The following is a 22124-nucleotide window of genomic DNA, read 5'->3' on the forward strand; positions in this document are numbered from 1 at the left end:
TGTTGCTGAAGCAAAGCATACCCAAACCATGACACTTCCACCTTCATGCTTCACAGTTGGTATGAGGTTCTTTTCCTGAAATGCTGTATTGGGTTTACGCCAAACATGTCCTCTGTTCTGGTATCCAAATATTTCAATTTTAGATTCATCTGTCCAAAGAAATTATTCTAGAAGTCCTGGTCTTTGTCTACATTCACTCTGGCAAACTTGCTATACCGCATACAAACAGGAAGGATTGTCCCAGGAGTGATTTGTTTTAGGATTCAAGGTAATTATTATATTTTTCGTACCATGCATTGAAATGTTGTGAAAAAAATCAATGGGAGAATGGGAAGCGCTGTGGCATTGGCGTTAGCATATCCAGTATACTTAAGATAGATGCGTAACTGCCCGGTTTTTTGCTCTTTTCACAAAGAATCGAGACAGTTTTACGTCAATATCTATAAAGAATTCAGTGATTTAAGCATTTATTCACAAGAAATTTGAATGGAAAAAGCCATTGTGGCATCCCCTTATAACAAAGAGCTAACAGACTAGCATAATTCTTCAACAGATATAAGTAAATTCAAACTGTCAGTTTTTTTTTTTTTTTTGCTTTTAACCAAGAATCGAGACTGTTTTACATCCATATCTATAAAGAATTAAGGGATTTAAGCATTTATTCACAAGAAATTCAACGTAAAACACGCTTTGCTGTGGAGATGTGGTAAGGCGGCGCCACAATGAACTTAAAGACGAGCCGCACATTTGCCATATTTACGTAACATAATTAGAGATGTCCCGATCTGATATTTGGATCGGATCAGACGCCGATATGGGCAAAAAAATGCGCATCGGTATCGGATCGGAACACGGGAAAAATTCCAATCCACACTTCCGATCCAGTTTTTTGTTTTTTTTTAAAGTCCGGTCCGGGTTTTCCAGCGCACCTATTTACATAATCCATTCTAGTTTTTGCTTCGTTTTCCCTAAAATCCGGTCCGCATTTTACGGCACACCTTCAACACACTACATTTACATTACCGTCTCCCAATTTACCGAGAGACTTTATCGGTAAAAATGTCAGCTTTGTGGGATCATTTCACCTTAAAGGACGACAAAGACGAAGAGGCAGAGAGCAACATATGCCACAATAAAGTCAAGCGTAGTGGTAAAGCTGTAAGAAGTTTTTATACAACCAACCTAATCAAGCATTTAGCGAAATACCACCACAAACAATATGAGGAGTATGTTAAGAAACCCGAAGACAAAAAGAAAGGTCCTACGCAACTAACACTGGCAGAAACTTTTGCTATGCGTGACAAACTGGCACTCGACAGTCCCAAAGCCCAGGGAATAACAAGAGTCATTGCCGAAGAATTCATTCTGGATGACGAGCCATTATCTCACGTGAGTAAAGACGCACCATCCAACAATTAGAGCCACGGTACAACATGCCCAGCCGTCATTACATCCTTAGCGATTCGGCCGTGGAAGATTCGAGAACGATTCACAAACATCCAAATTCCGGTTATTGAAATATGTCAAGTAAAGCGGAACTAATACACAGCGCGGTCTTCAGGACGCAGTGCGGTCTGTTTCTCATTTACTTTCGGTACTTTCGGTGCAATGCGGTACTTTCGGGACCGCTTGTCATAGACCCGGGTAATGCCAATGCTCAACTCACGGCTTTAGCTCAACTCATGCCGCTGGATAAAAAACACAAGAATACCTGACTGCTGCTGACACCCGCTACAAACTACGTCAACGTCGTTTTACTGGAGATAATAGATATCATATGTATATAAAACCAGATTGTACACGACAGACTCGACTGCGTTAGCAACATTGAAGTATTGAAAACCAGATGCGTTAGTAAACAGCCGCCATCTTAAAGCAGAAAACTTCCCTAGTAGGCTGTTGTGAACATTCCAAGCTAACCTAATTAACTTTTTATCTAAAATACTCCTAAATCGGCAAAATCTTGACTTGAATCTATCCTCAAAACAGTTTTAAAACTTTCACATGTCCAAAGTAGACAGAAGGGAAATTATGGAATAACGGGAGCAATTTTAACAACTTTAACAGTTGATTCGCAAAATTAAATGAATTGAATGTAGTTTAAAGCTGCTGATACAGAATGGGGACTTGAGTATTTTATTTACTGTTTTAAAATGTTAACTTGATACTGAAATAGTCGTTTATTTAAACCTGAGAGGCTTTTTATACAATTTTTGTAACTAATGCACGAAACATTAAAAGCATCTAATAGCTTGGGAGATTTGTGGGATTTTCCATTGACGTTGTTGGTGTGTTCTTCTTTTTTAAGACAGTTTACAATATTATTTGTACGTTTTACTGACTGACTATGCCATTTCTGTTTGTTATTTATAATGTTTTGTGTTTGTCACTGAATAAACAGGTCAGTTTCTTGTTACCAACCAATGTGTGTTATTCAAACTCACCTAATTCAGCTGTCTAGTTGTTATCAAGAGTACTAAACCTTTTTCAACATGAGTCTGACAACTAAATAAAGAGGCTAAATAACTTTAAACTTTAACACATGCTCAGATAGGTCGGTATCGGCCAGTATCGGTATCGGATCGGAAGTGCAAAACAATATCGGTATTGGATCGGAAGTGCAAAAACCTGGATCGGGACATCCCTAAACATAATTACTACCTTTTTGTTTTTTTTTTTTTTGTATTTAACTAAGAATCGAGACTGTTTTACGTCCATATCTATAAAAAATACAGGGATTTAAGTATTTATTCACAAGAATTTCAACGTAAAAAGCTAGGTTATGAAGTCTATGGAACATTATTCCAGAAGTCCTGGTCTTTGTCTACATTCACTCTGGCAAACCTCAGTCTGGCGTTCATGTTCTTCTTGGAGAGCAAAGGTTTCCTCCTTCTACACCTCCCATGAAGGTTAAACTTGTGAAGTGTCTTTCTGATTGTAGAGGCATGCACTTTCACACCAACAGTAGCAAGAGCCTGCTGTAGGTCCCTCGGTGACATTTTAGGGTTTTCGAAGACTCCTTTTAGCATCTTGCATTCTGCTCTTGGAGTGAACTTGCTCTGACGGCCAGACCTGGGCATGTTGGCAGTTGTTTTGAATGTCCTCCACTTCTAGACTTTTTTTCCGGACAGTGGAATGGCTGATTTTCTTTTCTTTTGAGATCTTTTGAAATCCCTTACCAGACTCATAAGCATCTACAATCTTCTTTCTGAAGGCCTCAGACAGCTCCTTTGATCTCACCATGGTGTTTTCTCTCACTTCAACAGTCAGGGGCACACCAAACTAACTGTGAGGTTTAAAAAAGGCAAGCCTCCTTCAAAACACTGGGTAATGATGTTCTAATTATGTGCACACCTGTGTGTGAATTTAGCCGTTTTAAGTGGGATTGAATGTGGGGGTGTCCTAATTTATTCCTCAACAGAAATTGCATTTATTTGACATTACATTTTACAGAAAGTTTTTAAAAAAATCTTTTTTCAGTTTCGTTTAGTTTTATAACTTGAATCTGTCAAGATTGTTAAAATTAATGTTAAATATCCGTATGACCAAATATGTTAGAAAACACACTGGCTTCCGTAGGGTGTCCTAATTTTTTATCATGACTGTAAATACACTTTTCTTTTTCTATACCATATGCATGCGTTGCACGGATTCCACTGTATAAGTAGAGGCAGCCATCCTTCAAAATGGAATAGTATTGCACCCACGAGTCCTTGCTCTTTTCCATTTTATGAAGCAACCCAAGGCATTCTGGGTTTTTTACAGCCAGTGGAGGGAGACTGGAGTTGTGTCTGGTGACATCCTCCCACACGTGGTGCTGAAAAACCAGAGTTGAACAGATTACTGTAATTTTCGGAGTATAAGGCGCACCTGACTATAAACTGCCACCCACCAAATTTGACATGAAAACAGCATGTGTTCATTGATAAGCCGCACTGGAATATAAACCGCAGCTGTGCTCGCTGTATTATGGGATATTTACACAAAAAGATATTAACTGGTAACTCTTTATTTTACTGCAGCATCATAAGACTGTCATGAGACCAAATGAGCTATCATGAAGCTTTGAACCATTTGGCTGCATTGCTTCAAGAAGCTTAATTTAGCCACCATTGCTCCCTTGGGGGAGACAGTCAACCTCTGCTGCCACCTGCTGTCAACACTGTTTTCATCCAACATGCCTCCTTGCATGCATTGCAGCGCTACAGATGTAAATTACAATCATAATTCATGTTCTGTGCTAATTATTTCTTCAGTTACTGGTCTAGTTGTTTCATTAATTGCTGATTCTGGTATTTGGGAACACTTTATCTGACAGTGGCACCATAAAACATCATCATAATTATGACATGACACTGCCATGAGCATTAATGAATGCTTATGACAGATGTCATTTTGTGTCATCCGGCAAATGATCTCACTTTTGAATGGATGTAAAAGATCCGAGCTGGACATAAATGGAGTTAGTGACATAATTTTCTGAATGACACTAAATGAGAACCATCATAGGCATTCATTGATGCCCATGATGGCACGCGCGCTCATGTGCTAGCATATTGCCTGATATTGCATCAGGCTTCCATCACAAAGTCTGTTCTGTCATGTGCCACCATATTGCATCACACTCATGCATCACAAAGGTTTCCATCATAAGAACTGTGCGCGCCTTAATATGTCACAAAGAACAACTGAGAACAGTATATAAGGCACAAACAAATAGCATTCAGTGTCAGGTCATCAGCGTTCCAGCATACGCTAGCATGTCAACCGTCCATTACCGCTTGACTTGATTGTTTCCTTTGCCTGTCAACATCAATAAAGTCCTTCATCCCCTTCGTGACACATGATAATGTCATTTCATAATTATGACGGTCTTACAGCAGTCTTATGACGCACCTGTCAAATAAGTGTTACCTATTAACCCAAATAAATCAACAAATGAGCCACACTGGACTATAAACCGCAGGATTCAAAAGGAGGGGAAAAAAGTAGCGGTTTATAGTCGGGGGGAAAAAAAAAAAAAATGATGGCAATATTAGCACCAAGTACCAAATCGGTTAGCTCTTTGCTCATCCTATTTGTGCTTTTCAGAAGCTTCCTAAAACTACCTAGATATTTAAAATCCAATTCCAATTGACAAAGTAATCATTATTTCAAACTTGAACTTCAAATTTGAGGAAATTAAAGATCATAATATTATAATTAAAAACGCCTTTTACTGAAATAAAAGATTTCTGACAGGGTTTTTCCATTGAGCAGATTTCAGACTCTTACCTGTATGATAGGATGAATAGCTCTCTCCATCGCTTCCAACCACCTAAATCCGTAACCAACGTTGATTATTAATAGTTCACAATACGACACAATGCAATGCTGTTGATGATTCATCATTATCTACCTTTTCATCTCCTGACCGGAAGTTGCACAGAGGTAGTACACCCTATTCGCAGAGAGAGGATGGCATTTTAACACAAATGGTTTTCCAAGGGACAGGTCTGTTCCCACCTCGGCCCCTTCCATTTTTAAAGCTGCTAAAGCCTGACATTTGCCTTCATCCTGTAATATGACAAGAACCAAAGTCAATTAACCTTGTTTACTGGAATGAAGTAATGATTGACAGCTCACCCGTTTGTGTCTGTAATAGTAAAGCCAGGCATCATGTGTGAGTACAAACCACCTCTTCCTCCAACCTTTAATGAGACCAGACTGGGTACGTTTGTGAAGATAACCGCGACATGCTGGTCTAGGGATATTGGGACCACGGCCAATGTCTGAGCCAACGGTCAATGTTAGCTCTTCAGGACCTACAATAACAATACTGTAAGCAAGGGCGTAGGGGTGCATAGGGACGGTAGGGACATAACACTACCAACTTTTTAGGATGCTTAAATTGTCCCCACCAACCTTTAAGCAACCTTAATGCATGATATAAGAAGTTCAGTTATACAGGTAATTTAGATTGGCTTCCCATATGTTGTACTGATAGAATTGACCCTACCCATAGACTTCATAATGATATACACGAGGCGCCTATTGCCGTCAAATCTGACAGAATGGAAACCCGGACAAAGAGCTTTTTAAGTTGAAAATTCTTGGGACTAAATGCGTAAATCCGTGAATTCTTTATAGATATGGATGTAAAACAGTCTAGATTCTTTGTTATAAGAGCAAAGAACCGGGCTGTTAGCATTTATTTTACGTAAATATGTCGAATGTGCTGCTAATCTTTAAGCCACTGTAACACCGCCTTAGCATCACATAGAGCTTTTTCCGTTGAAAATTCTTGTGAATAAATGCTTAAATCCCTGAATTCTTTACAGATATAGACGTAAAACAGTCTCGATTCTTTGTTAAAAGAGCAAAGAACTGGACTGTTAGCATTTATTTTACGTAAATATGTCGAATGTGCTGCTAGTCTTTAAGCCACTATAGCTCCGCCTTAGCATCACAAAGAGCTTTTTACGTTGAAAATTCCTGTGACTAAATGCGTAAATCCGTGGATTCTTTATAGATATGGACGTAAAGCAGTCTTGATTCTTGGTTAAAAGCAAAAAAAAAAAAAAAACGGGCATTTAGCATTTACTTTACGTAAATATGTCGAATGTGCTGCTAGTCTTTAACCACTATAGCTCCGCCTTAGCATCACTAAGAGCTTTTTACGTTGAAAATTCTTGTGAATAAATGCTTAAATCCCTGAATTCTTTATAAATATGGACGTAAAACAGTCTCGATTCTTTGTTGAAAGAGCAAAGAACTGGACAGTTAGCATTTATTTTACGTAAATATGTCGAATGTGCTGCTAATCTTTCATCACATAGAGCTTTTTCCGTTGAAAATTCTTGTGAATAAATGCTTAAATCCCTGAATTCTATATAGATATGGATGTAAAACAGTCTCGATTCTTGGTTAAAAGCAAAAAAAAAAAAACATGCAGTTAGCATTCATTTTACGTAAATATTGCGAACTATGAATTCCGGTACTTATAAAGAAGAGAGCTAAAGATCCAATAATAATAAATTGTTTCTCATTAATCCTTAGATCCGTATAAACTCAGTGCAGTTGCAAAGTAAATCATGTCAGAATGAAACTAACGTACCTTGTCGAGCTAAGTCAGCTGCCTCAGAGTGAGAAATACTAGTGACATCAGTTCCATTGACAGCCAGGACATAGTCGCCAACTATTAAACCTGCTTCTTCTGCTGCGCCGTCTGAAACCATGCAAACACAATTTAGCATCTCTCTTTAAAGTATAGGACACTGAGATCAGGCTCTTTGAATGTTTGATTTTCTTACTTGTGTCAACTTCTGTTACCACAATGGGTTTCGAATACTGTATTCGAAAGCCCCAAGGATACTCCCCTAAGCCTTTGTTGATCTCGACGGTTCTCTCGCGAACTGAAAAAGCACATTGATTGCATAACGGTGGTACATACACTGGAGAAAATAAGTATTTGAACACCCTGCTATTTTGCAAGTTCTGAAATTGTCATCGTAGGTGCATGTCCACCGTGAGAGAGATTATCTAAAAAAAAAACAGAAATCACAATGCATGATTTTTTAACAAATTAATTTGTGTGATACAGCTGCAAATAAGTATTTGAACAACTGTCTATCAGCAAGAATTCTGACCCTGAAAGACCTGTTAGTCTGCCTATTAAAGGTCCACCTCTGCTCCATGTATTATCTTGAATCAGATGCAGTTGTTTGAGGTCGGTAGCAGCATTAAGACACATGTCCACCACATACAATCAGTAAGACTCAAACTTATAACTGTCACTGGTGTCCAAAGACACCAGTGACAAAATTGTTCATCTCCGCAAGGCTGGAAAGGGCTATGAAGCAATTGCCAAGCAGCTTGGTGAAAAAAGGTCCACTGTTGGAGCAATCTAAGAAGCTAAATACAGTGCCTTGCAAAAGTATTCAGCCCCCTTGAACCTTGCAACCTTTCGCCACATTTCAGGCTTCAAACATAAAGATATAAAATTTTAATTTTTTGTCAAGAATCAACAACAAGTGGGACACAATCGTGAAGTGGAACAACATTTATTGGATAATTTAAACTTTTTTAACAAATAAAAAAAACTGAAAAGTGGGGCGTGCAATATTATTTGGCCCCCTTGCGTTAATACTTTGTAGCGCCACCTTTTGCTCCAATTACAGCTGCAAGTCGCTTGGGGTATGTTTCTATCAGTTTTGCACATCGAGAGACTGACATTCTTGCCCATTCTTCCTTGCAAAACAGCTCGAGCTCAGTGAGGTTGGATGGAGAGTGTTTGTGAACAGCAGTCTTCAGCTCTTTCCACAGATTCTCGATTGGATTCAGGTCTGGACTTTGACTTGGCCATTCTAACACCTGGATACGTTTATTTTTGAACCATTCCATTGTAGATTTGGCTTTATGTTTTGGATCATTGTCCTGTTGGAAGATAAATCTCCGTCCCAGTCTCAGGCCTTGTGCAGATACCAACAGGTTTTCTTCCAGAATGTTCCTGTATTTGGCTGCATCCATCTTCCCGTCAATTTTAACCATCTTCCCTGTCCCTGCTGAAGAAAAGCAGGCCCAAACCACGATGCTGCCACCACCATGTTTGACAGTGGGGATGGTGTGTTCAGGGTGATGAGCTGTGTTGCTTTTACGCCAAACATATCGTTTTGCATTGTGGCCAAAAAGTTCCATTTTGGTTTCATCTGACCAGAGCACCTTCTTCCACATGTTTGGTGTGTCTCCCAGGTGGCTTGTGGCAAACTTTAAACGAGACTTTTTATGGATATCTTTGAGAAATGGCTTTCTTCTTGCCACTCTTCCATAAAGGCCAGATTTGTGCAGTGTACGACTGATTGTTGTCCTATGGACAGACTCTCCCACCTCAGCTGTAGATCTCTGCAGTTCATCCAGAGTGATCATGGGCCTCTTGGCTGCATCTCTGATCAGTTTTCTCCTTGTTTGAGAAGAAAGTTTGGAAGGACGGCCGGGTCTTGGTAGATTTGCAGTGGTCTGATGCTCCTTCCATTTCAATATGATGGCTTGCACAGTGCTCCTTGAGATGTTTAAAGCTTGGGAAATCTTTTTGTATCCAAATCCGGCTTTAAACTTCTCCACAACAGTATCTCGGACCTGCCTGGTGTGTTCCTTGGTTTTCATAATGCTCTCTGCACTTTAAACAGAACCCTGAGACTATCACAGAGCAGGTGCATTTATACGGAGACTTGATTACACACAGGTGGATTCTATTTATCATCATCGGTCATTTAGGACAACATTGCATCATTCAGAGATCCTCACTGAACTTCTGGAGTGAGTTTGCTGCACTGAAAGTAAAGGGGCCGAATAATATTGCCGGCCCCACTTTTCAGTTTTTTATTTGTTAAAAAAGTTTAAATTATCCAATAAATGTTGTTCCACTTCACGATTGTTTCCCACTTGTTGTTGATTCTTGAGAAAAAAATTAAATTTCATATCTTTATGTTTGAAGCCTGAAATGTGGCGAAAGGTTGCAAGATTCAAGGGGGCCGAATACTTTTGCAAGGCACTGTATGACGGTCAATCTCAATCGGAGTGTAAGATATCACCTCGTGGGGTCTCAATGATCCTAAGAAAGGTAAGGAATGAGCCCAGAACTACACAACAGGAGTTGGTCAATGACCTGAAAAGAGCTGGGACCACCGTTTCCAAGGTTACTTTTAGTAATACACTAAGACGTCATGGTTTGAAATCATGCATGGCACGGAAGATTCCCCTGTTTAAACCAGCACATGTCAAGGCCCATCTTATGTTTGCCTATGACCATTTGGATGATGCAGAGGAGTCATGGGAGCAAGTTTTGTGATCAGATGAGAGTAAAGTAGAACTTTTTGGTCATATTCCACTCATAGTGTTCGGAGGAAAAAGAATGATAAGTACTATCCCAAGAACACCATCCCTACTGTGAAGCATGCGGGTAGTAGAATCATGCTATGGGGGTGTTTTTCTGCACATGGGACAGGACGAGTGCGCTGTATTAAAGAGAGGATGACTGGGGCCCTGTATTGTGAGATTTTGGGGAACAACCTCCTTCCTTCAGTCAGAGCATTGAAGATGGGTTGATGCGGGAAAATATTACATTATGCTTTTGTGATGTATGATTGCTTCTGTGACATAGATTGTAACAACTTCTATTGTTTTTCACCGTGTTCCCATAGTTAGGAGATGTGCTTGAGAATCTCACGAGATAACTTATTTGCACCATAGTATTGTTTTACTACACGCCTGGGTCCCATAGAGATAACTTGTTTTGCACCCATAATATTTACCATTTGTTGGCATCTGTTGCAGCACAGCTCATTTGTCCCATGTGAAAAGCCCTTTTTCAAGGGGGCTGAACCAAAAGTAGCTTAAATGTTTTTGATTGGACGGGGCCGCGCCGCTCGGGGGCGGAAGTTGACCTCTCCGCCTCCAAGGGGTGCGTCCTTACAAAACCGGACATTTCCGGGCGACCCGTGAGGTCCGCCGGCGGGTCACGTACGGATCGCCTGGCTTTGTCCCTTTGCCGCTTTACTGGAGTTTGCTGGCTTCCCACTCACTTGTCACGGTAAGGGATTTTCATTTCTAAGGGACAACTAGTTGTGCTGTAACGTAACGCGGGGATTCTGAGATTGACAAACTGAAATCTAGCATCACGTTACCATTTGTTTGCTTGTTTTTGATATCTGCTTACTCTTGTGGGATTGTAATCAATAAATCTCATTTATTCTGCATTTTCTAATCATTAAACATCGTCTATTGAGCAAAAGTGTGCCTGTTACTGATTCACCGCGAACCTGGAAATTTCGGAAAACATGGGTAGTGCCTGGGTCTTCCAATATAACAATGACCCGAAGTACACAGCCGGGAAAACCAAGGAGTGGCTCCGTAAGAAGAATAACAAGGTTGTAGCATGGCATAGCCAGTCTCCAGACCCAAACCCAATAGAAAACCTCTGGAGGGAGCTCAAACGCCGTGTTTCTCAGCGACAGCCCAGAAACCTGACTGATGGGTTGGTCAAGATCAAGAGCAGTGAGTGGAAACCTGGTGAAAAACTACAGGAAAGTTTGACTTCTGTAATTGCAAACAAAGGCTACTGTACCAAATATTAACATTTGTTTTCTCAGGTGTTCAAATCTTTATTTGCAGCTGTATCACACAAACAGTTTAAAAAATCATACATTGTGATTTCTGCATTTTTCTTTTTAGATGATCTTTCTCACAGTGGACACGCACCAAACGATGAAAATTTCTGATCCCTCCATGATTTGTTACCATATTTACTTATACAGTACCAATGCTATTAAGCAGAATCAGTGTAGAGGATGGCTAGATGATTATGAATTATGTATACTGCAAATAGGTTCTAAATTCAGCTTACTTGAAGCAACTCGAGATCTTGCCTTGAGACTGGATGGACTGGAACCGGGTACTTCTTTCTCTCCTTGATATAGCCATGCAACAGAGTGGAAAGTTTCTGCATAAAATCCTCTGTTTTCATTGTCTCGAATGGTCAGGTCCATCGAGGGAGGGTCTTCTGATACTAAAAAAGAACGCATCAAAAAAGTATAAAACCCAAGTGATACAGTTTTACATTAATGTATCGCATTGACACAATGATTCTGATACAATAGACTCTCCTATTGCTCAGTTTTTGTTCTGAGGTTACAAGATTGCAGAGTAATTATCTAACAACATGCAGTTTTTTAGACTGGGTAATATTGTTTCTAATCCTGCTGTTTTGGACAAGCGAGTTGGCTAATGATTTATTCTGGGGCTTAGACTTTACTATCAGTTGATGGGAAACGGGGCGCGGGGCTGCTACATTTCAAAAGTAAAGCTGTAAGTGACCTAAAACCAAAACAGGCACCTCCCTTAGGGATATATGAGTCTCCATGAGCAGCGGCATCAAAAAATTCATTCCCTAATAACATCCTGATTATTTTTTTATAAGCATAACAAAACTTAAAATGGCTATTAAATTCTCAATCATCAAACATCAATTTTCACATCAGAAAGCATGCAGAATGATCTTACGTTTACTCAACAGAAGCAAAATTTTCATTTTCTATATACAATCACAATTTATTTTTAAAAAATCTACCTGACTCCTCTGTGATGTCACTGGTAAATGAGCTTCCTCCAGCAGAGCTCCGTTGTTTGCTGTCCTTGAAGAGTTTTCGCCTCCTGGCCCAGGAGTCATTCGTGCTGCTGTCTCCATCTTTGAGGCTAAAAAGTTTCAGATGGTCCTTGGCTTCCAGTGAAGCTGGATGGAATTAAAGCAATCACAAGTAATATGTGAACAAATACTATTCAGTCCTTGAATTAATCATTACACTATGAATTATCGTAGACTCCACCATCAGTTGACAAGACACGCCTTTTCCGTAGGGGACTGTGATAAACTCAAACACGCTGTGTTCTAACGCCGGATTTAAGTGGAAATAGGACGAATGTTTTACGGCATACAAGCAGGGACGAGTGTCTCAAGAGTGATTCGGTCGAGGATTCAAGGCAATTATTATATTTTTCGCACCATGCATGCACTTTAGAAACGTTGTGAATACAATGGAATGAATCGAAAAAATTAGCCTAACTTTAGCTTGAAATATTTACGTAAAATGATGGATAGCTGCCTGTTTTTTTTTTGCTTTTAACCAAGAATCTAGAGTGTTTTATTTTCATAACTATAGAAATTCCGCGATTTAAGCATTTATTTACAAGAATTTTCAACTTAAAAAGCTCTTTGTTTTGCGACGGCCGCCATCTTGGATTACACAATACCGTAACTTTTGCATGAAATATTTACGATAAATGAATGATAACTGCCCTTTTTTTGCTTTTAAAAAAGAATCTAGACTGTTTTACGTTCTTATCTGTAGAAATTCCGCGATTTAACCATTTATTTACAAGAATTTTCAACTTAAAAAGCGCTTTGTTTTGTGACGGCCGCCATGTTGGATTACACAGTACCGTAACTTTTGCTTGAAATATTTACATAAAATGAACGATACCTGGCTGCTTTTTGCTTTTAATCAAGAATCTAGACTGGTTTTACGTTCTATCTGTAGAATTCTGTGATTTAAGCATTTACTACAAGAATTTTCAACTTTAAAAGCTCTTTGTTTTGCGACGGCCGCCATCTTGGATTACACAATACCGTAACTTTTGCATGAAATATTTACGATACATGAATGATAACTGCCCGTTTTTTGCTTTGAACAAAGAATCTAGACTGTTTTACGTTCATATCCAGGGGCGGACTGGTAATCTGTGGGTTCTGGAGGATCACAGAACGGCCGGTGCCCTGGACGGCCGGCGGCCGCCATTCATTATACATCACTGTTTTTGTCCCCCCTTGCCTCTGATTATCTACAGTTCGCATCCAATCCAACAGGTGGCAGCAATGCGCCTGGCTGTTCATCGCCAGTCTGATAGAAGAACGAAAGAAGCACAAAGTTGCCTTCATTGGTTCCTTGTGGAAGCAAAATGGCGACGAGCGTTAATGCACAATATGGATGGTGGTGGCAAAAAAAAGAAAAGAGAAGGGTGGCGCGAAGAAGGTTAGGAAGAAAAAAATTAAAGAAACTGGAGAGCGAAGCATCAAAATGTCATAAGTTGACAAATATTTTCGCAAGCAGCAGTCTGGCTGCAACGGCCACGTCGGGTAACAGCAGCCCACTCCCGGCGTGAGAGGGGGAGCGGCAGCCGCTCTGACGCGCAGCCGGTTCAGGGAGAGAGAAAAAAAGAGGGAGGGGGTAATGATAAGCTGGTGGAAGTTCGAGAGGGAAGTTCCCCAGACAAGCGCAGAGCAAGTAAAAATGGATGAAGAGGGTCACTTGTTCGGTATACTGGCAATTGTTATCCACCAGGTAGGTACATTTTAAATGAAATAAATGACAATTAAAGGGTTAGTGCCAGCTAGTCGATGTACCCGTTGGCAATCGTGTCAAGTTACAATATTCTAGTCCTACTATCACTCTCCTAAGAAAAAATATTTTAGCTGTAAAACAACGTATGCACACGCAGCAGCAATATTAATTCAGAAGAAATATAACAAAATATTAATAAAATGAATGGTTTTACTTTACAGTTTAGGTAGTTAAATTGATATATATTTTTAATCATTTATATATCGTTTTGTTTTCTGGTTAATACTTTCCAATGAAGGTTATGTATACAGGATTTGTCTTGAAATGTTTATTGTATTTTCATTGAAATTTATTATTTGTATGGCAAGATTAATTATGGCAGGGGTCTCCAAACCGGTCCTCAAGGGCCACTGTGGGGCCTGGTTTTTCTTTCAACCGATCGAGTACCGACAGTTTAACCAATGAAGTTTCTGCTAAAACAAGCAGCACCTGACTGCAATCAACTGATTACACTTGTAAGACACCAGATTGGTGCATAGGTGTTGTCTTGTTTTGTTGGAATGAAATCCTGTGCCCGCTGCGGCCCTATGTGGAATACTTTGGAGACCACTGAATTATGGCATAAACAATGAAATTGTTTTATAGACAGAGATATATAGAGATATATTATAATCAATCGGATACATGAATGAATGAATTTATTGTCATTGTCATCATCATCATAATCATTGACAGTTTCAGAATGTGGAATTTGCCCGAATACTTAAAACTTGCTTTGAAAAATACATTCTTTCATTTGTTTATTTAGGTCTATCATAGAGCTAGTACAGAAAATGAACCCAACTCCAGTTCAGCCTTGCAGTACTTTGAGCGCCCCAAGTCAGACAGTGACATTCATTCATTCATTTTCCATGCCGCTTTTCCTCACGAGGGTCACGGAGGTGCTGGAGCCTATCCCAGCCAACTACGGGCAGTAGGCAGGGGACACCCTGAACTGGTTGCCAGCCAATCACAGGGCACAAGGAGACATACAACCATTCACGCACACACTCATACCTACGGACAATTTAGAGTGTTCAATCAGCCTACCGTGCATGTTTTTGGGATGTGGGAGGAAACCAGAGTTCCCGGAGGAAACCCACGCAGGCACGGGGAGAACATGCAAACTCCACACAGGAAGGCCGAAGCCCGGGATTGAACCCTTGATCTCAGAACTGTGAGGCAGATGTGCTAACCACTAAGCCACCGTGCCACCCAGACAGTGACAGTCTAGACATATTTTCTTCATTTTCTCTTAAAGTGCAAGAAATTGATGCATTTTACAATAAAATGTAAAAAAATAAAAATAAAAAAAAATTCTCCCCGGGGTTGGGGGGTTGGGCGGTATGCCCCCAGACACCCCTAGGGGGTCTGTTTCCCTTCGTAAAGCGATTCTTGTGGGCTGGGCTGAGTCAAAGTCCAGGGCTGCTTTTTAGTCCCAGTCCGCCCCTGTTCATATCTGTAGAAATTTCGCGATTTAAGCGTTTATTTACAAGAATTTTCAACTTAAAAAGCGCTTTGTTTTGTGACGGCCGCCATGTTGGATTACACAATACCGTAACATTTGCTTGAAATATTTACGTAACATGAACGATACCTGCCCGTTTTTTGCTTGTAATCAATAATCTAGACTGTTTTACGTTCGTATCTGTAGAATTCTGTGATTTAAGCATTTACTACAAGAATTTGCAACTTAAAAAGCTCTTTGTTTCATGACGGCCGCCATGTTTGATTACACAATGCCCTAACTTTTGCTCAAAATATTCACGTAAAATAAATTATAACTGCCCGTTTTTTGCTTTTAACCAATACTCTCGACTGTTTTATGTGCATATCTGTAGAAATTCCGCGATTTAAGCATTTATTTACAAGAATTTTCAACTTTAAAGCTTTGTTTCATGACGGCCGCCATGTTGGATTACACAATACCGTAACAAATCTTGAAATGAACGATAACTGCCCGTTTTTTCTCTTTTGACCAAGAATTTCGACTGTTTTACGTTCATATCGATAGAAATTTCGCGATTTAAGCATTTATTTATCGAAATTTTTAACTTAAAAAGCTCTTTGCTTTGTGACGGCCGCCATGTTGGATTTTGTATCTCTACAAAATAGCGGAATTCAACCTGAATTAGGTTGTGATTGTATATATAAAATGCAAATTTAGCTTTTGTTGAGTAAAATTAAGATGATTTTGCATGCTTTCTTCAAGCATTAAGTTTCTTATGTGAAAATTGAGTGATTTATTAGCTGTTAAAAACTTGCACTAAATTTTTAAAAATTAGTTGCTATTATGGGCAAAAACTTATATGATATGTTAAATATTGCTATTGATCCTGAAACTATAGGTGATTATCTGTGCATTTGGTGATATGTGTGGATCTAGCGTAAAATTTGAGAATGTTATAGCCATTTTAAGTTTTGTCATACTTGTATAGAAAAAAAATTAATCGGGATTTTATTAGGACTATGACTGAATTTTTTTTCTTGTGTCGCTGCTCATGGAGACTCATATATGCTCAAGGGTGGTGCTTGTTTTGGTTTTCGGTCGCTAGCGGCTTTACTTTTGAAAATATTTGAATTTTATGTTTTTAATAGGGCTGTCAAAATTATCGCGTTAACGGGCGGTAATACATTTTTGGAATTAATCACGTTAAAATATTTGACGCATTTAACGCACATGCTCCGCTCAAACAGATTAAAATGACAGCACAGTGTCATGTCCATTTCTTACTTGTATTTTTTTGGTGTTTTGTCGCCCTCTGCTGGCGCTTGGGTGCGACTGATTTTATGGGTTTCAGCACCATGAGCATTGTGTAATTATTGACATCAACAATGGCGTGCTACTAGTTTATTTTTTGTTTGAAAATTTTGCAAATTTTATTTAAAAAAAACATTAAGAGGGGTTTTAATATAAAATTTATGGAAGTTGTACTAACATTTATCTTTTAAGAACTACAAGTCTTTCTATCCATGGATCTCTTTAACAAAATGTTAATAATGTTAATGCCATCATGTTTATTTATTGTTATAATAAACAAATACAGTACTTATGTATAGTATGTTGAATGTATACAGTGCCCTCCATAATTATTAGCACCCCTGGTTAAGATGTGTTTTTTAGCTTCTAATATATATTTTTTAAAATTCAAATAATATGGGACCTTAATGGAAAAAAAGAGAAAAATCCAACCTTCAATACAAGTGCATTCATTCAGTGGGGAAAAAATCCCACATAAAGAAAGAATTATTTGACATCAAATAATGTGTGTCACAATTATTAGCACCCCTAGTGTTAATACTTTGTACAACCCCCTTTTGCCAACAAAACAAGGTCTGGGGACTGAGATGGCCATGGGAGGAGCTTGATTTTATGTCTGGTGAACCATTTCTGTGTAGATTTGGCTATATGTTTAGGGTCATTGTCTTGCTGAAAGACCCAGTGACGACCCATCTTCAGCTTTCGGGCAGAGGGCAACAGATTTTCATTTAAAATGTCCTGGTATTTCAAAGCATTCATGATGCCATGCACCCTAACAAGGTTCCCAGGGCCTTTGGAAGCGAAACAGCCCCACAGCATCACTGACCCACCCCCATACTTCACAGTGGGTATGAGGTGCTTTTCAGCATGCACATCTTTCGTGGCACGTCAGACCCACTTAGAGTGTTTGGTTCCAAAAAACTCAATCTTTGTCTCATCTCACCAAAGCACACGGTCCCAGTTGAAGCCCCAATACCGCTTGGCGAACTCCAGACGTTTGCGTTTATGATTGTGAGTGAGGAAAGGTTTTCTCCGTGCATGCCTCCCAAACAGCTTGTTGGCGTGTAGACAGCACCTCATACCCACTGTGAAGTATGGAGGTGGGTCAGTGATGCTTTGAGGCTGTTTCGCTTCCAAAGGCCCTGGGAACCTTGTTAGGGTGCATGGCATCATGCATGCTTTGAAATACCAGGACATTTTAAATCAAAATCTGTTGCCCTCTGCCCGAAAGCTGAAGATGGGTCGTCACTGGGTTTTTCAGCAAGACAATGACCCTAAATATATGGCCATATCTTCACAGAAATGGTTCACCAGACACAAAATCAAGCTCCTCCCATGGCCATCTCATTCCCCAGACCTTGTTTTGTTGGCAAAAGGGGGTTGAACAAAGTATTAACACCAGGGATGCTAATAATTGTGACACATATTATTTGATGTCAAATATTTTTTTCTTTATGTGGGATTTTTTCCCCACTGAATGAATGCACTTGTATTGAAGGTTGGATTTTTCTCTTTTTTCCCATTAAGGTCCCATATTATTTGAATTTAAAAAAAATTATTAGAAGCTAAAAAACACATCATTTTCAGGGGTGCCAATAATTATGGAGGGCACTGTATATATCTGTCTTGTTTCTTATCTTTCCATTCCAACAATAATTTACAGAAAAATATGCCACATTTTATAAATGGTTTGAATTGCGATTAATTAATTTTTAAGCTGTGATTAACTCGATTAAAATTTTTAATCGTTTGACAGCCCTAGTTTTTGAAAATAGGCCCGCTACGGATTGGTCCCGTCAACTGATAGTGAAGTCTATGGCTTTACTGTAACTTACATCTGGTCATAAGCTGTTGATCTAGTTTCTCAATATGTTCTTGGGCATTCATTTCTGGTTTTAAAGAACATGGTGCCAACGTTTTAACACCATCTTTTAGACAGTATGCCCCTTCGTCCACTTGATTTCTTGTCTTCTCAATTTTCAGAGGCAGTGAAAGATTGGCATGTTGATCAAATACTTTAGGCGTAATGCTTTCATTGATGCTTAATAGAGTAGGGACGTCGACATGCTGCAAAGTGGATTTGCAGGGTCTCTCTGTTGACCTATTGTCATATCTGGGATCTGTCAGACAACCACTTGTTGCCTTGACTAAAGTATTTTCATTTTCACATTTCTCGCATGATAATGCTAGTTGGCTTTGTCCCATGTATTCTTCTGAACCACTGCAGGATGGAGGAATCACTTTAATGGTTAGTGCTACAGATGCGTTTGGATTGTGGAATTCCAGTTCTCCCAGTTCTTGGTCGAATCCACTATCTGTCACCTCAATAGGATCATCACAGTTGCTTTGCAGTCCACTGACTGCAGATACATTTTCAGGACTATCGTCACTGCTGGTCATGCAGAACGGCGTGAAGAGGGATTGTCTTGTGTGCAGATTTGGGATCCTCCAACTTTTCATTTGGGCCGTAGGGGAGATGGTTCCTGAGGAAAAGGACTCGCTGTAAGAAAGAAGATCTTCTTGCATCATTTTTGGAGTCGTTGACATGAGAGGAAATGTCTGGCGCCGTCTCTGTGGAAACAAGCATTCTCTGTGTTCGACAGCGGCAATGCTGTTGTGCCTGGATTTTCTTTTCTGGCGTATAATGAAATCTTTGGTCAAACTAGATCTGTTGATGAAGGAGGAAGATGTCATAGATGCCGAGTTGTCTGATAAATAATCAAACGAAGGGGAGATCTCAACTCTATCATAACACGTGTTCCCAGATTCTTTCTCGAAGTTCATAGGTACTTGTTCGAATCCTCTTGGTTGTGTATCAGCAATGCCCAAGGAACTGATGCTGCAGGAAGCCAGGTCTGAAACCAGGCCTGAAACTAGGCCCTCTAAAGTGCTGTCAGCAAACTCTTGAGGAGGTGGAACGTCCCAGAACTGATCACTACTGGAACCTTTGCAAAAAAGTCTCTTCTTTCTTCGAGTCTTGCTGTTCATCAGTCGATTATAGTTTTGACTGTTTGTTGCACATATGGAGTTCTTTTTTGTTGAGTCTTCACTCGTGCTGAGGGTATAATCTGATGTGCTTGGACTTCTGCTTTTGTGTCGCTCGTTATGTGGACTGCACCGCTGTTTCTCGTCGGTCTTACCAAACCTCTCAGCGTCATTTTTCTTTTCATTTATAAAAACAACAGTGGTGTTGACGCCAGAACGGGTTTGTTGAGCGATTTCTTTAATTTCAAGATTAATTCCTTGGTCAATACCGTTGATATTTACGATATTTGTTACTGGTACAGATGAATAATGATGATTTTCAGATAGAGGTTCATGTGAATGCTGAAATGTGATCTTCAGGGGGGAATCTTTTATGTTAGCAACAGACACAGACGTCACTATCTTCACCATTTCATCTGTCTGTTCTGCTGTTGTGGTATAAGAAGGTTGGTTTTGAAACAAACTCATATGATCATCTTGTTTCAGTCTTTTCTCCCTTGGTGGTGCGTTGTCGCATTTTTCATCGTCATCAGATCCAGATGGAACTTTTTCCTTTTCAAGACATTCTCTGTCACTCTTTTCAAGGAGATCACGTTTATAACCCTCGCTGTTATTCTTCTCACGCTTGTACGAAATGTATGGTATGCTGGAAACACTTTCTGAAAGAAAAACAACATGCACATTATTTTTTTAAAATTTAACATTCATTTTGAAAGGTTTAATAAGAATTGGAACTAGGGTTGTTCCGATCATGTTTTTTTGCTCCCGATCAGATCCCGAGATCCCGATTGTTTTAGTTTGAGTATCTGCCGATCCCGATATTTCTTGATCCGATTGCTTTTTTTTGCTCCCGATTCTATTCCAATCATTCCCGATAATTTTCCCGATCATATACATTTTGGCAATGCATTAAGAAAAAAATGAATAAAACTCGGACGAATATATACATTCAACATACAGTACATAAGTACTGTATTTGTTTATTATGACAATAAATCCTCAAGATGACATTTACATTATTAACATTCTTTCTGTGAGAGGGATCCACGGATAGAAAGACTAGTGACTTTGTATATTGTGACTAAATATTGCCATCTAGTGTATTTGTTGAGCTTTCAGTAAATGATACTGTAGCCATGGTAAATGGTGTTATACTTATATAGCGCTTTTCCACCTTTCAAGGCGCTCAAAGCGCTTTACACTATCTCGCCATCCACCTACTGGTGACGCAGCACCAGAAGCAACGTGGGGTTCAGTGTCTTGCTCAAGGACACTTAGACGAGTTCATCAGGGCGGAGAATTGAACCCACAACCTCTGGGTTGGGGGACAACTACTCTACCACTGAGACAAAAAAAGCAGTGTTGTTTTCTTCAACAATGAGGATAACGAAAATATTTCGGCAACAATTTTTTCATGACGATGACATCACGATGACAAGCTACAAACGTGTTTTGGGAGACTGAAACATAACGAAATGGATGCCAGTTATCGTCTGATGAGACAAGAACGAGATGAAAATTCGCCATATTTTCCGTCATATGTTCTCAATGTGTGGTGGTTTCTTATTGTATGTGTAGTTAGAATGCATTTTAGCAGTGTTTGGTCGTGTCACTCATGTGACATGCTGCTTGACTGGCTATCACCATCAGCAAATGGGTTTAAATTAGAGATGTCCCGATCGATCGGCATCCCAATCGGCATCCCGATCGATCGGGTCCGATCACGTCATTTTCAAAGTATCGGAATCGGCAAAAAAATATCGGCCATGCCTTTTCTTAATATATATATATATTTTTTAATTAAATCGTTTTCTAATTGTATTTAACGTTACAAACATAATATGTTACACTCATCCAGAGTCTTTAGTTTAGGCTTAAGGTAGGGTTATCAAATTTATCCCGATAACGGCGGTAATTAATTTTTAATAAAATGTATCAGGTTAAAATATTTAACGCAATTAATGCATGCGCTGCATGACCCACCCACGCATTGTCGCGCTCAATCTGTAATGGCGCCGTTTTATCTATATAGAGATGATAAAAGTCAGTGCAAAATGAGTAGAGTGAATTTTGGCAGCCTTTGGAGCCTTTGTTTAATTGGCTAAAGACTTACAATCCCTCTCCCTACGATTAGAAATATCATGGGAAGCAATGTGGTGAAGCAAGGTAGCAAATGATCTTTTTCTTAACACCTTGTATTACTTCCCAACGCAGAGAAGATATATCAATTGATAGCACTACGCACAGTCGTGGTTCCACTTCCCATCATGCATTTGGGCATGGCTACAGTATCATTTACTGAAAGCTCAACAAATACACTAGATGGCAATATTTAGTCACAATATACAAAGTCACAAGTCTTTCTATCCGTGGATCCCTCTCACAGAAAGAATTTTAATAATGTAAATGCCATCTTGAGGATTTATTGTCATATTAAACAAATACAGTACTTATGTACTGTATGTTGA

The 22124-nt window shown here is 39.4% G+C and overlaps 1 protein-coding gene across 4 annotated transcripts in view; it reads right to left on the bottom strand.

The window, feature by feature from the left end:
* pdzph1 (PDZ and pleckstrin homology domains 1) overlaps window positions 1-22124 on the bottom strand; it is a 29770-nt gene that overhangs the window by 6775 nt on the left and 871 nt on the right. For 2 of the 4 annotated variants that reach the window (XM_057818532.1, XM_057818531.1), the window contains exons 3-11: window positions 18507-20315; window positions 12104-12265; window positions 11381-11542; window positions 7293-7394; window positions 7097-7207; window positions 5626-5804; window positions 5399-5556; window positions 5275-5317; window positions 3631-3817 (exon numbers count right to left, since the gene is read on the bottom strand). In XM_057818532.1, coding sequence (XP_057674515.1) covers window positions 3631-3817; window positions 5275-5317; window positions 5399-5556; window positions 5626-5804; window positions 7097-7207; window positions 7293-7394; window positions 11381-11542; window positions 12104-12265; window positions 18507-20315 — 2913 coding nt within the window. Of the gene's footprint in view, window positions 1-3630; window positions 3818-5274; window positions 5318-5398; window positions 5557-5625; window positions 5805-7096; window positions 7208-7292; window positions 7395-11380; window positions 11543-12103; window positions 12266-13243; window positions 15962-18506; window positions 20316-22124 lie in introns of those variants that run through there. The other 2 variants (XM_057818533.1, XM_057818534.1) reach the window with 2 other exon arrangements.

This window comes from Corythoichthys intestinalis, chromosome 17 (genome assembly GCF_030265065.1).
Source record: "Corythoichthys intestinalis isolate RoL2023-P3 chromosome 17, ASM3026506v1, whole genome shotgun sequence".
Taxonomy (NCBI): domain Eukaryota; kingdom Metazoa; phylum Chordata; class Actinopteri; order Syngnathiformes; family Syngnathidae; genus Corythoichthys; species Corythoichthys intestinalis.